The 16,200-nt window shown below is 27.9% G+C and overlaps 2 protein-coding genes across 5 annotated transcripts in view; both read left to right on the plus strand.

The window, feature by feature from the left end:
- Positions 1–16,200, plus strand: part of LOC149881393 (zinc finger BED domain-containing protein 4-like) — a 155,807-nt gene that overhangs the window by 75,444 nt on the left and 64,163 nt on the right. The gene's annotated exons all lie outside the window — the stretch shown is intronic.
- On the plus strand, positions 110–15,722 carry LOC145194130 (telomerase-binding protein EST1A-like). Of its 4 annotated transcripts, none has more exons than XM_090069447.1 (23): positions 110–226; positions 778–900; positions 1,017–2,273; positions 3,448–3,718; positions 3,808–3,994; positions 4,089–4,385; positions 4,599–4,723; positions 4,876–5,032; positions 5,288–5,349; positions 5,456–5,607; positions 8,731–8,838; positions 9,299–9,386; positions 9,481–9,593; positions 10,176–10,276; positions 10,698–10,889; positions 11,173–11,222; positions 11,653–11,680; positions 11,771–11,833; positions 11,921–12,074; positions 14,287–14,356; positions 14,486–14,609; positions 14,801–14,870; positions 15,143–15,722. In XM_090069447.1, exons 2-23 carry the CDS (start codon positions 849–851, stop codon positions 15,271–15,273), a joined length of 3,852 nt encoding a protein of 1,283 aa, XP_089925573.1. In that variant the 5' UTR covers positions 110–226; positions 778–848; the 3' UTR covers positions 15,274–15,722. The 4 variants fall into 4 exon arrangements, with proteins under 4 accessions (XP_089925573.1, XP_089925572.1, XP_089925574.1 ...); XM_090069446.1 differs by having other exon boundaries at positions 166–303; XM_090069448.1 differs by lacking the exon at positions 110–226 and adding an exon at positions 293–315.

Raw genomic sequence — 16,200 nt, forward strand, 5'->3', positions numbered from 1 at the left:
ATTTAGGGAGAAAGCCGTCGTATATTTGTATAAAAGTATTTTTTATATATTGATTAATATGATAAAAAGCTAGCTAATGAATTAAATGAGAGATCGCTGAGCAGTTTCAATATACTTACATTGCATCGTCGATTGATGATGCAACAACTGATACGCATAAATATTATTTTTAATCGGAGTTCCGCTAAATCGAGTTGAAGTTTTCTTTTCCATTATTTCAATCCGGGTATGCTTTTCCACAAATCACTTTTGAGAAACCCTAAAGGTTTCTGTTTTTAAAGTTAATAATTGATTTCACTTATCGTGAGTATCTGAGTCAGTAAAATTCTTTTGTTTATTTTGTAAAATATGCAATTTTTAATAATTTAAACAATGCTATAACTAGAGTTGCCTGTAAGACTTGAGAGTGGAGGCAGAAATTGAAAGAACGACTTAATACAGGGAATTTTGTTAAATAAAGAAAAGAGAAGTAAAAAAGATATTTTCAATTGTTTTTGTATAAATATTAAGTTGTTGATTTTACTTTTGTAAGAAAATTTAAGTAAAAACTATTGCATACTCTAGTTTTAATTTTAACTTGTAACCTTAAATTTATAACTTTATAGCTACTAGGTGTCGTGAAGCATCTCTCGTTGTACTATATTAGTAGATAGAAATTATTATATGATATATATTATTTTTATTATTATTTATATATTATATAAGATTGTTATTCTTACATTATTATAAGAGCTAAAAGCTATTGATGTAATGCTATCTTCTTTTTATCTTTCAAAGCATCTTGCATGAAATCAGGATGATATAACATAATCATGAGTATCTAAATTGTAACAAAGGTGTACTTGTTAATGAAAATGTCATCACCAGAATGCATCAAAAAGACAACAAAAGAAGTTTCAGGTTTAGTCTTCTAACTTCACCTTTAAAAAAATATTTAATAAAATAACTATTAGCCTTTTGATGGAGCTTGATATCTTTAAAAGAGTGTAGACTTAATGTAAAATTGATTCTTTTAGGTCCTAAGACTGTGGCTGATGATAAACCAACTAAAGTCAGAAAAACTAAAGCAGGATTTGAGCCATATCAAGTTAAGAAGTCTCATCCTGTTTCCTGCCACAATGATGGCAAAAGCTTCAATGACAATTCCTTACAAACGCAACCAATTGTTAACAAAAATCATGGAAATTCCTCTAATAGAAAGAACTCGCATACAAAAGTTAAGAGTGATTTTCAGAAATCAAAAAAAAAGTCTCATTTTGAACCCACCGTCAAAGAGGTTGCTCAAAAAGAAGATTGGGATATTGAAATTGCTATGCAGGATTCTGAAAAAACAGAAAATGTAGGGCAAAAAATTCAAAAAAGCGCAGAGAGAGTAGATTCTCTAATTGAGAATGGTGTAAAACAAAAGAAGAGTTCTATAACTACTGAAGAAATACGTCGAAAAACTCAAGGTATTTCTATCTTAGAGTGTCCATGTTCTCACAGCACATCTGATAGCTCTGTTATTAGCTGCACAGAAAATTGTTCTCTAGCAAAAAGTCTTGCAAATAGCAAGAGTGTATCCAATGAAAATGGTGTGAATGAAATAGTTTGCAAGCTAGAAAATAGTTATCCTTTTCCTGTGTCACCAACATCTCAGACTTCAATAGTTAGTTGTAACTTACCAACAGTTCAACAATTAACTGATGAAAAGAATGTTTCTGATAATGGCTATGAAAACAGTGTATACAATAAGCAAGCATTATATGACAATCACCCAGGACATGTACCATCTTCAGGAGAAAACATTTTGATTTTGAATGATCAACAGTCAAAAAAAAAAGATGCTCTAAGTTCTGATGAAATAAATGCAATGTTTTTAAGTGTAAAAGAAATTAATACACCTGCAATAAATAAATTAAATAATGAATCAAATGAGGTAAAATTATTTGAAAGTTGTTCTAAAAGTTTAAAAAATGAAAATCAAAAAACAACTCAATCACAAGAAGTTAGAGAAAGAAATTTTGTACACCCAGAAAAAAGTCATATAAAAAAAGATAAGACTATCGCTAGTGAAGTGCAAAAACATATTCCAAATAAGAAGAAACAAAGGAATAAATCTTTCAATGAAAAAAAATCATCAGGCAGTGATGATATCCTATCTTGCCAAAACAGTTTGAATGATACACCAAAGATATTTGATAACAAAGTTAAAATTTTATCAGCTAAGAAAAAGGATTCTGCAGAAGGGCAAGATGTTCAAGTAAGCAGACATGTCCGTTTTTCAGATTCAGGTAAATTATCTATTTTTTCAGATTCAGGTATATATATATATATATATATATATATATATATATATATATATATATATATATATATATATATATATATATATATATATATATATATATATATATATATATATATATATATATATATATATGTAAAACACTAAGGTAGTTTTTACAACCTTGTATATCTCCTGGTTCTTCTTACACCAGTCAACTGTTACTATTGCTTGTTGTTTTTGAGTATGAACAGCTTTAGTTGCCATGCATTATGTCACCATTAACATCCACTGCCTTTTACCCTGATGGTTAGGGCAATATATTCTGTGTGATTAGGTACTCTTATAGGGGTTGCTGTATTTTTATCATGCACTTTGTTACCTGATACTATTACTGCTGGAAAAAGGTTTAAGCAGCGTAATTATAGTTAGCTCATAGTATATCAGGGTCTGTAAAATTATATACAGTCTAACTGGTACATTATGATCACAAGAATAATGCAGAACCACCAAAAAGCAGTATACAAGGCTAACTCTAAAATTATTCCTCAAACTAAATCATTGTATAAACACTGTTAGCATTCCAATTCAACCTTGCAACCATATCTTAGTATTTGCATTTATTGTTTTGGTTAAATTCATTTGCACTACATTCAACCCTGAGTCTTTCCTGATGGCAATTCCTTGTTTAGTTGAAAGCTATGCAACCTTTTACTTTGATGAATACATGGAACTTTACATTGACTGACATTAACTTCAATATGTTAACTAAATGTCACTGATGCACAGTATCTGGTTTTTATTTACTAATTTGTTATAACATGTCCTTTCCCAAAAATACCTGTCATCATCTATTCTTGATAAAATCTTCATGAAATCTATTTTGGTAAAATTCAGTTTAGTATGTCAGCATACACTCTAAGTTAGTGATATCTTCTATAAACTTTTCATAATAGAGAGGGTAATTGAAGTACCAGGCACCTAGTTTCAAGTTACTTTTTGTTTTGAATTGTGTTGTAACATTTTTTAAGTTAAAAGTAAAAAAAAAAACCTCTGCTACTAAAAGCCAACTGGAAGAATTTTACATCTTGTGTTCATGGCTGTTGAATGCAAAACTTGTTTTGCATTCAATTTTGTTTGTTGTTAAAATGTTTAAATAGAAATCATTTTTTGATATTCAGATAAGGCAGAACCTGTAGAGAACAACCTTGCAGAGAAAGAGAAACTCAATATATATATTAAAGACATAAAAGAAAAGCAGTTTCAGCTGTCAAAACTTTTGGAGAAAGGCTTTCAGTCAATGGAGTCAATCAAATTAATGATCACTACAGCTGAAGCCATTCAGCATAAGTATGTTGATCTGATCATCTCATACCAGGATTATGCATTCAAGTTTGACTATGAAAGTGCATTGTGGAAATCAGCATTTCATAACATAATATCACAGTTTAGGTGAAAATATAGGTTTTCTTTTTTATTTCCATAAATTGTTTATATTATTTATAAAATGCAATATTAATAAGATTCTTTAATCTTTACAGAGAGTTTCTTGATTCTGAAAATATTTCCACAAAAGTTGTACAAGATATTGGGAAGTTCTACTGGCATTTTCTTCAAAGTGGTATTCAATTTTTGGATATGTTACTCATGAATTTACAGGAACATCATGATTTTGTTCTAGAAGATTATTTAGAAGACCCTGCTCTTATGCTTACATGCAAGAAACAAGTAAGTTCTTTAAAACTGAACTTTTGTTAAAAAATGATAATTAGAAAATCTGAAAATGAATAATCTTGTTTTGGATTTTTTTTTTACTTATAAGGTAAAGTTAGCGCTTCGCAGTTGTCATCTCCTTCTTATATTTATTGGTGACCTTGAGCGATATATTGCCCAGCTTCAAAATGAAAATAATTTTGAGCATGCCGTATTAAGATACAAACAAGCCCAGATACTTGTTCCTAAGAATGGAAAATCATATAACCAACTTGCTGTAGTTGCTGTTGTTGCAAGAAGAAAGCTTGATGCAGTATACTATTATGCTCGTAGCTTGCAAGCTAGTAATCCAATTCTTTCAGCTAAAGATCGTCTAACAGCCATTTTTCAAGAGATAAAGAAGAAGGTAAAGGTTATTGTTTCAAAATGAAGTCATTGATTCAGCAAAATGCTAATTATTCTTTTTTTTTTTTTTTTACTTGTTTTAGAGGTATTGTTGAACATATCTTCTTTTATTACTTATTATTTATAACTTACTATATCTTAGCATGTAGTTTTAATATTGATCTTTTATTACTTTTGTTTTTATTATTAACTTTGAACTTTTTATATATAAAAGGCTTGGTTATTTGACCAATACCATGTTCAATCATCAAATGTTGGTTCAATTAATGCAGCAGAGACTCAAACCAAATTTAACAACCGTATCAGTCAGCCCAAAAAAAATAGTGTTGATCATTTGAGGTGAAAAAAAATTAGTATTACTCTTTGTTTTTATTTTGAAATAAAGAGTTAAAATTTTTTCAAACAAATAAATTAATAATTGATAAATAAAAAATTAGTATGTTGTTTGTTAAATACCCATGATTTGATATTAAATCTTTTTTAAAAATCAGTCAAGAAGTTTGGACCTTTTATCAAGGTGGCCGTTTATTTAAAGTAATGCTCACTGATGATAACAAAATGATAGATCTTACACCCAATTCTACTCCTGCTAAAGTAATCAATATAGATGTTAACAACTGTCAGCATGATAGAGTTACCTTAAGAAAGGTAATGTTTTTCACGTTTTGAGCATAAAGGAAATAAAACAAGTTGAAATCAGTTGATTGACCCATTATTTTACTTCTATGAATTAAAGATTTATTTTAAGTCTGTCTAAATGCAACTTCATTTTATTGTTAAAGAGTGATAATATCCTAATGATCAGTAAAATAGTCCTAAAGATCATATAAAATTCTAATGGAACAATCACTTTATTTTGTATTTCATTTACTTATTTTTTAATTTGTTTTTTTTTCTCTCTAGGTCAACAAGGGTTTCATGATCCATTTCTTACTTTTGCATAGCATGCTCTATACAAATATTGGGTAAAAAAAAAAATTTAGATTTGTGCTCAGCTCTAAATAATATTGATTGAAATAAAAATTTTCTGTCAGTGGACTTTACTTATAACATAAAAATATTGGAATTTAGGCTAGAAAAGTTTACCCTGGTTCATCAGGAAACATTAAGCGATTTGACAACACTCTTGCAGTACCCAAGAGCATCAAGTATTAAACAAGAAAGCTTGCTCAAGTATATTGCAATTAATTTGTTTGCTATCCATAACACTCTTGAAAAACAAGGTAACCTTAAATTATTTTTGTTTAGTTAAGTTGTTATTTTAACAATTTAGTGTTTCATAATAGTAGTATATATTTCTTTATATAGCTAAATATTTTTATAAAAAATCAACGTATTTCCTGTATTTAAATTAATTGCATATAGTGTCCAATAAAATATGAGATTAAAATATTTTGCATATAGTAACTTAGTTTTGCACCCAAATGATCTTTTTTTTTTAAATGATAAAGCTGCTCTTAAACTTCTTATTCAAACAAATCAGACATTTTAAAAAAAATAATGTCTAAACTGTCGAAGTGGAAATCCTGTGTGTATGCTTTCTATAATTTACACAAAGAAAATGGTAACCTTTACTTGGAAAAAGTATTGCTAGAAAGAAAGGAAGCAGTCGAAAGCCAAATTTTAACATTCCTACTAACTATGCTCAACTCAAATGCATGTTTGATAATAAAAAACAGAACTCCTTAAGAAAAGCATCAAAAAAATTCAAATGTAGCATATCAACGATTTCAAGCGTACTCTAATAGATGGAAAAACTGATAATTTGCTATGAAAAATTGAAAATACCAAATAGATCACCTCTACAAGGTTTGTTAGTTGTCTGAAATGCCACAACCTATATTTCAAATATAGAAATTACAAATTTATAATTCATGAATTGTACTTCACATTAGCAAATGCCAATTTGTCTGGGAATGATTTATTCAAGTGACCGAAATAAGGTGGTTGTCAGATACTATGATCAAGCAAAATATGAAGTTAAATAAAGTGGGTTGCCATTTTGCCTTCCAGAACCTCTAGTTGTTATTTTGTACTTAGCAAAATGGCTGTTAATCAAAAAGTGTACTTGAAAGATTTTTTGATAAAATGGTTAGTCCCTTTTATTAAAAAACATCATTCTAATGATCAATATGTATTTCGGCCAGACATTTCTTCACATTATACAAATTTGGTACAAAGATGGCTTCAGAACAACAAGATCCTGTACATACCAAAAACCAAGCATGTTGTAAATGTGTCAGAAATATTACAATTGCAAATTTTTGGGGATTTCTCTAATGAAATGTGTACAAGGATGCATGGCAAGAAAAAAAATTTAGATGAGGTAAAAAAAAAAATTTAAGTGTATCTAAATTATTAACATTAAGGTTGTACAAAAGTTTGCTAAAGATACATTCAAAAGAATTAACTATGTCAGTAGGTTTGGTGTCAATTTTTTGAAAAGAGTTTTCCTTTTTTTTTATATGGTTAAATACGTTCTTTTGTTCCCTGAAAATAAATTTCTATGCAAAAAATAATTCGAAATTATGTTTGTCTCATATTTTATTGAGCACAGGTTACGTGTGTCTGTGTCTATATATATATATATATATATATATATATATATATATATATATATATATATATATATATATATACACACACACACACACACACACACACACGCACACACACACACACACACACAGTGGTGGGAAAAATAATAAATACACTATCTAAATATTTAGAAAAATGCTTTTTATTCACAGCAATTGATGTTAACTGATATTGATTTTTATGTTTTTATAAACCTTATTGTTAAAAAGTATATTTTTAAAAAAATTATGAATTGTTTTTCAATTTTTCTTATGTTACCAACAATTTTGTTTAAAGTAGCCGGAAATTTACTGGAAAAAATAATAAATACAGTAATGATTAATCTTTTTGTTTTCTTTAATTTTCAACTGTTATAACTTTTCAAATATGTGTTTGACTCCGGTTATTATTAATACCTCTTAGGAAGAGGATTTGGAGGGGGTAATAGCCTCTTCCCCCATATTTATTTAAGAAGAGGGTCACTTCCCTTTCCCTTCCCCTTCAAATTGGCAAACCTGGCTGTCATAAATATTCTGCATGGACAAATAAGAATTGGGGCACAGTTTTTTAGACAGATGAATCTAAATTTAATATCTTTGGATCAGATGGTAACCAGCTTGTCTGCAGAACACAAAATAAAGAGTTTGACCCACATTACACTAAAAAAACACTTAAATTTGGTGGTGGAAGCATTATGGTGTGGGGATGTTTCTCGTCATCTGGTCCTATCTATTTAATAACAGATACTATGACAGCTGATGTTTATACTAATATCCTTGAAGAAATAATGCTTTCTTATGCTGAGGATAACCTACTGCTGCTCTGGATATTTCAACAAGATAACGATCCAAAACATATACAAAGAGATGGTTCAAAAAAAATGGTTTAAGACAATTGGATTGACCAGTACAATCACCAGATTTAAATCCAATAGTAAATTTATGGAAAATTGTAAAGGATAAGGTTGCAAAACAAAAGCCTCGGAACAAAAGGGATCTGTGGGAAGCTGTGAAAACATCATGGTACGCTATTCCACTATCAACATGCCATAAATTGGTCAACAGCATGCCCAAAAGACTAATCAAAGTTAAAAAAAATGAAGGACATGCAACAAAATATTAGACAATTTTGGTAAATATTATAATAAGTGTTTGATAAACCTTTTTCAGAAAAAAAGAAAAGTTTGTTTTTATTCTTAATTGTTTTTAATTACTTTTGTTAAATATTTGTTTTATAAACATTGAATTTTCTTGATTTTTTCAAATATGCGATCAAATTAACCATTTCTGTATTTATTATTTTTTCCAGTAAATTTCCGCCTATATTAAACAAAATTGTTGGTAACATAAGAAAAATTTATATATATATATATATATATATATACACACACACACACACAGTGTAGTATAAGTAGAGCGAATATATTATTATCATTATTATTATTATAAAAACTAAATAATTAGTTTGGTAAAAATGTAACAACCATTCATCTGATGATTGCTATTGTGTGAAACTTTAAGTAATGTTGCATAAACCAAACTAATTGCTTTGTTTGTATAATAATAAAAATGTACATACACACAAACCATGTCTGCAGACATTTCTTAAATCAAGTGTTGTTCTAGAATAATCAATAAATTTTATTTTCAAGTTCGTTAGTGTTTTTATTTTGACCTCTTAATCATGGGTCTCTAAAACAGGTTTTACCAGTTTTTTAGAATAACTTATTTTTACAAACTTAAAGTTACAAATTTTTCAAACATTTTTAGAAAGTTCAAATGTTGTTCATGGCACTGCTCTGGATTTAGCTATTGTATTTGGGATGGATATGTTTTCTATTTTGTCTATACACTGTACACAACTTCTGAAAGAAAATCGTAAGTTAAATTTAAAAAAGAAAAGTTTCAGCTGGTAGCTCGAATTTTTACATAAAAGAGGTGCAAAAAAAATTTTGGTTTTCATGCTCTTAAGTCAAAGTAATGTTTTAAAGTATTAAATTTTATAAAGATTAAATTTTATTTCAATTTAAAAGTAAAATTTTAGTAACATCATTTTAATTTTATTTTTTATTAATGCAATAAACACAAATTGTTAAAAAAATTTATGGTAAACCTTCACATTTTGGTTAATGTTAACATGTGGAGAGTATTTCTTACGTTTTTTGAAACCCTTTACCTACAAGGTTCTTTTTCACTAATTACGTTACAAAAGTTCTCTGTTCATTTTGTGTTTGGCTGGTATTCCAATATTTGGTAACTTTCTATAATGCTTGCAAACAATTTCCTTTAACATTGTGTAGCATTCATTAATGTTTTTGATTTTAAACTTAACCTGCAGAATGTTGTGATCAGTTTATGCCAGCTATAAGGACATGGATGAAATGGTTAGCAGACCATTGTGATTTAGTGATGAGCTCTTCTGTAAGGTATAAGCGATCTTGCAATTATTCTATAGTCTGTATTTTTTTTTTTTTGTCTTTTAATTGTTAATTTTTTTTGTTTTTTGTTTCTTACTTTTAGCTCGATGTTGGACTTATGGTCACGTTGCTGTGAACTATTCACATGCTTAGCTGGTCTTCAGAATGAGTTACTTGCTGGTCCTCAGAATGAGTTACCAGATGAAAAGGAAAATGGTACTTTTTTTACTTAGTTTTTTTAAAGTACAGCAATTTCAGTCCTCTTTAATATGTTTTAGAACCTCTTCATTTTGAAGTTTCTTTTTATTAATTCAAATTTATTTTATCTAAAATTTAATTATCTTTGCAAAAAAAAGCAGTATGTTTTTGTATACAATCATCATTTTTATAACAATCATCCTTTCTTAGGGGGAGACAAAATATAACTTTAACAAAATAAAACTCAGGTCATAAAAAATTCTTATCCTTTACAAATGTGAATCATAACCAAACTGTTGTTTCTAACAGCTGATAAAACTTCTTTGTAAAGAAAAAAGTTTAAAAAGACATTCTTTTAACTCTTTCTATTATTCTACTATCACAGTTTAACATTGTACCATTTTTTGCAAACAAAATTTTAAAATGTTGTTTTGCAGAAAATGATACTATGTTAACAACTGTGGTGGTGCATAGTGATGTTTGTTTTGGAATGCATCACGTATAATGGATTTTACAATTTATGATAAATAGTAGGTGTAAAAATTTAGTGCTTTTAATACTCCTGATCAGTAATTTCATCAAGTCATTTTTATATTTTAGAAAATGGCATAAATGCTTACTTGCTTGAGGATTTATTTTTGGCAGGTTTTAAACCACTCAAACCTGCTCTTTTGTACTGCAAAGCGGCAGAAGGACAAGAGGTTTTATTTAGTTACATAGTTTCTATCCTGGTTCTTAATGTTTTTTTATTTAGTCGCCTTTTTCCTTGTTACTTTATGAAAAATGACTTGAAGAAAATTTTCCTACAGTTTAAAATTAAAAAATAAATGTTGTTTATGTAAATTTTAAACTTTTTAAAGATAAAACTTGTTTTTTTTTTAGAACTTCTAAAAAATGAGTTAATTTTTTGCTTTTTTTTTCAATAATATTTGTATTTATTTTCTGTTTGTTTTTTTTTTTTTTTTTTTTTTTTTTGTAAAGATCATGAAGATTTAGAAAATGAATATAATGATATTACATATTTTTAGGAATATCATTTTATTCATTTTCTATGATTTTTCTATGATTTTTCTTAACTATTTTTGGCTCTGATTTTTCTGAACTTTTTAATCATATATTTAGGAATTTGAATGCTCCAAGCTTCGTTTAAAGAGCCTTGGTGAAATATTGTATAAAATGGATGCTCAAAATAATTGCTGTTTTGTTTTTGATGAGAAAGATAATAAGTACAAACCCATCCAGACCAGTGTAAAGATTTCATCTCCAATTAAGAAAACCATAGAGCTTGAAGAAACCAATCAAGAGGAGATTGAGGTGAAATTATATTAGTATGGTTGGAAATTGTACAACCTTATTAAAAACAAAAAAAAACACAGAAAAAGTTCCTTCTTATGTGGATAAACTTGAGTAAAAGGATCTAAAGACTTCCTTTTTTTTAAACAAAAATTCAAAATTAACAAAACAGAGTTCAAAAGCCCCATTAAAAGTCTAATTCCGGCACAAATTTTTTTTCTTCCCAGCCTTCAATGAGATTGTTATGGTTGTTTAGGTTACTTTTATGTGGTATTGAAAGTGTTTTTTTTTTTTATGTTTACAGGACTTTGAAGATGATGTCATTTATGAAGATGATGAAAATGATGATGTTCTGTAAAGAAAATTTGTTCTTTTAAACTTTTATTGTTATTTGAAAAGTTCTTACTATGCTGTAAATGCTGTAACACCAATTTTTACTAATCTTTTCAACAATCTTTATTTCTTGGTCTAAAACATTATTGGCGTACCATTGTTGTTTGCAGCATTTAAAGTTAAAATTTTAAGTTTCAATGTATACATTTATACTTTTGTTTTAACTAATTTGGCAATCCATTAGTTGTTCAACACTAAAAGAATTTTTTTTTTTTTTTATCAAAAGCAGCACAAAGAAATTTGCACACTTTTTGATGCAGAATTTTTATGTTGAATGATTAAAATATCAATATAAATGCATGCTTTGAGAATGCAAAAGGCACTACAGTAGTTATCAATTTTGTTTTATTTAAAAATATTGTGTTTAGTTAAACGTTAATCCTTTTTTTAGAGCACTAGCACAGATCAATGAGTTGAAGGTTCTTACAAGTTATATCTTGCTTTGTTTATTTCTTTAACAATTTTATTGTTTACTGCGTGTAAAACTTTTTTCAAATTTTCTTTTTCAGCTTCAAAAAGCTGCTTTACAAAAAATTCTTCAGGAACAAGAAGAACAAAGAAATGCTGCAATGGTCGTGTTGATAAATGAGTGTTGATCATATTTTAAAAAGGTTATTTTTTTCATGTTATGTTCTTTTTTTTTTTATTTCTTTCTTCAGGCGGTCATCGAAAGTCAACGAAAAATGGGTCGCAATATATATGAGAACTGTCCATCCACAATAATAGCTGATACAAATTGTTACATTGATCATTTGGATCTGGTGCAAATTCTCTTGCAATCAAAAGACTTCTGCGTCATTGTTCCTTTAATAGGTGATTATTCTTTCCAACTTTTTCCAACAATTGAAAGTTGATGTATAAAATTTATTACATATAAGTTAAACATAGTTATAACCTTTTAATCACTTAAAATTCACATCAAAATAGCAAGTTTAATATTTTTTTATTATTTGTTAAAGTTTGAATTTTTTTAATGTTACTTTTAAGTTAATATTAAATGGATTAAAAAATTGTGTAAAGCGTAAAAAGGAAATTTATTTAATAATATATATTTAAGGGGATCCTTCATATACTACATCATGTGCCAAGGGGGAGGGATTTGTGATTTATTGCATCATGCACCAAGGGGAGAGGGGGTATCAAATTTTGTGATGCACTAATTTTAATTTTTGTAAACTATTGTATAAAACTATGAAAAAAAAATTTGATATGATCATTATAAAAATTCAAATTATTTGTAAATAGTTTGAGTTTTTGTAATGATGATTGTTTTATCTCTGTCATAGATAGCAATTGATATCAGTCATTCAAAAACACAAGATTCACTAAATTTAAGGGAAAAAAAAAATTCTAAAATTTGCTCATAAAAAAGCAGCAATGTGAGTAACAGCTAAAAGGTTGGAATGAGCAACAACAGTAGCTAAAAAAGAGTTTAATTGAAAACAAAAAATTTTATAAATTTTTAAAAATTGTTTGCTTAACTTTAAGCACCAAGTTACTAAAAATCTTCTGCTTACTGTTTTTTTGCTTTTTTATATTGGTGTCTAGACTGCCTCTGAAAGAAATTTCTTTATTATTATTTTATTTCTTGAATTAATAAATCTATATAAAATGGAGGCATTTTATACAAAGAGTTAATTGATGGGTATGTCATAGATTTATCTTAAAAGAACATCTTCATCTATAAAACATCTACATCTACAAACACCAAAGGTACCATTTCAAATCTAGTTAAATGCTCTTAATCAAATACCTCATCCAATGTAGAGCCTATCAAAATTGATTTAGTAGCCAAAAAATAAGTGACCACATCGAGGCTCACATTCAAATTTGCAAATTGTACAGGGAAAAAGAAAAACCAAGACTTATTGTTACTAAAAAATAGTTTGATAAATGATAATACGTTCAGTTTGATGAAAAGAGGAAGCACATTTAATAAGGTAGAAAGAAGAATGGCACCTTTAAGTTATCCAGCATCAACCTCCCCCATGATCATTACAGAAACCATCTTATTAGGGCTGGTGTTACAATAGGCGATGACCTGGAAAAAGAGTTTTTTTTGCAGGTGAAACACTGGCTGAAATCTGGTCTGATGTCTCAATTGACCAATAAAATATGAGACCAGAAAAATCAGAAATTATCTTTGATTTGTTGGAAACCAGTAATAGTAACTGCTAAGCACATCTTTCTTCAAATGCGCATACAAGTCAGTAGTTTCTTCAAATGTGCATACAAGTTAGTAGTTTCTTCAAAATGTCAAGTGTGAAAATTACATATGCTGTAAATGGCTAAAAGATTCTTCACTGTTTTCACCTAATTGTTTTCTACCACCACCAATCCCTCTTTCACAACTGCTTGAAAAAGCATTTCAAGTTCCAAACAAATTGGGCCACAAAAATTACAAGCTCTTACCTCTTTTTGTTGGATAAGCTGTAAAGTTTGATGATATTGTCTCACACCTGACAGTGGTGTATAAGGTCCTGGGTTATGATTTTTTTTGTACATCTGTGTAATTTCTTCAGAATTGCTGCTGCAAGAATTTTTGGATATATTTTGCATCTAATTTGTTGGTGAAGAAATGTTTGGTTATTTGTCTATGATTGGCATCATTGTGTACTTAAAATCCTGAACAATACCCGATCAGGCAAAGGTCAGTTAGTTGAACAACATTTCGTCAGTCTGAGCTTATGACAATCAGTTTGACTGAGAAAACTGAGGAGCATATTGATTGGATTGAGGAAGTTGAATTAGATTTGTCTGATGTTCAATTCAATCCTAACAAGGATATTAAAGACAACTTTTCCAATGCTCACGATTGACTGATGCCAAATAAAAGACACAATTAAACATTGTCTGTATTTAACGCAAAAGTTCTCTTTTTTAAATATAATATAATTACAATTTGATTGCAACTAATATATTAGGATTCAACTAATAAAGTACAGCTTAATTGTCTACTATTTATCTTAACTGTTTATGAATATATGGACGACCGATGAATGTGGATTATAAATTTTATTTTTAGTAATTAATGAGTTGGACGGACTTAAGAAGGGTTCTAGCAATACAAAGGAACGTCTGCAGCAAAATGCAAGGTAACTATTTTTATTAATGTCTTCACGGAGTAAATTGCAAGAAATCAAAGGCTTCTTGTAACGAAACTCACGTAAATAAAATTTCCTTAAATAAAAATGACGTAACAATTATTACGTGTAATTGTTTAGATTGGCTGTAGACGTGCTAGAAGACTGGTTTAGTCGAAAAGATTCAAGCTTACGTGCGATTACAAGTAACGGCACAGAAATGACAACAATAGCTTTTCGTGCAGAAGAATTTTCAAATGACAGAGTAATTAAATGTTTTTAAATAAATTTCAATAATATATTAATCCTTTCGTGGCATTTTTTTTTCTCATCAGCTGCAGTTTTCAATGTAATAATATTTTTTTTTCAGGTTTCAAACTATATATTGTTCTTTATGTGTATACTTGTATGGTTTTGTTTATTTTCTACTTGAAATTAATTTGCATCTCGATTTAGGGGACCAATGATGACGTTATATTATCTTGCTGTCTACAATACTGTAAGGAGAGCATAACTCGCAGTGAGGGTAAAAACTATTTCTGTAAACTTTAAACTGTATTCTTTATTTCTGTACACTTTATGACACTTTTATTAGCTTCTTTTTTCCTTTTCATTTTTTATAATTTCTACTACTACTAGTAATCACTTCCATCTTCCCCACTCCTCTCTTCCATCCTCCTTTTCCCCCTCTCTTTCCTCATCCCTTTAAGTTTTACTTTTTCAGTGAACAACATTTTCCAATTAAATCTGTTTAAACATTAGCTTTTTTATTTACATTATAATTTTACTGATCTACAGGAGACTCAAGAATCGTACTTCGCAATGCGGTGCTTCTGACAGATGATAGAAATTTACGCGTTAAAGCTCATAGTAGATCTGTTCCCACAATCGACATTGTTACTTTCATGAAAATGGCGAAATTGGTTTGAAAATCATTAACTAGACATGAGTTTGTCGGATAGACTCGTTGGCAGTTGTTTGCTGTAAAGCGCCTCGGTATATATAATTTAAACACTCGTGTCTTATGTAGCAAAATTTTATTTTGCACTCCTAGATGAGTTTGACGTCCGTACATTTTTCCGGTATCGTCACGTGGGGTGTTTAGCCGGTTAAAAAAAATGAGTCATATTTATGCAAATCTTTACAAAGGTTTCCATATTGTTTTAAAATTACTCGAGGAGAAAATCGTGAGATGTTAAAAGCGTAAAATGTTCTGAAAAAGAAATTCAAGTATTTCTAGAAGTAGTGCCAACTCTAAAACAGTACAAACATGCTTTGTGGTGGTTAGAGAAACGAAGTACTTTCAAGCAGACATTTTTGAAACTCTAATAAGTTACTGTATTTGTTTTATTATTATTACTAATGCTATCATTGCTAATTTTATTTTTGTTATTATTACTAATATTGCTATTATTATTATTATTGCTATTATTATTTTTATTATTGCTATTATTATTATTATTATTATTATTGCTAATATTATTATTATATTGCTATTATTGTTATTATTTTTATTATTATTATTATTATTATTATTATTATTATTATTATTGTTATTATTATTATTATTATTATTATTATTATTATTATTATTATTATTATTATTATTATTATTATTATTATTATTATTATTATTAATATTATTATTATTATTATTATTATTATTATTAATATTATTATTGTTGTTATTATTATTATTATTGTTATTATTGTTATTATTATTATTATTATTTTTATTATTATTATTGTTATTATTATTATTATTATTGTTATTATTATTATTATTATTGTTATTATTATTATTATTATTGTTATTATTATTATTATTATTATTATTATTATTATTATTATTATTA

This window comes from Hydra viridissima, unplaced genomic scaffold, assembly GCF_058129835.1.
Source record: "Hydra viridissima isolate aposymbiotic clone 2 unplaced genomic scaffold, HvirCarnegie_v1 scaffold_12, whole genome shotgun sequence".
NCBI classification, from domain to species: domain Eukaryota; kingdom Metazoa; phylum Cnidaria; class Hydrozoa; order Anthoathecata; family Hydridae; genus Hydra; species Hydra viridissima.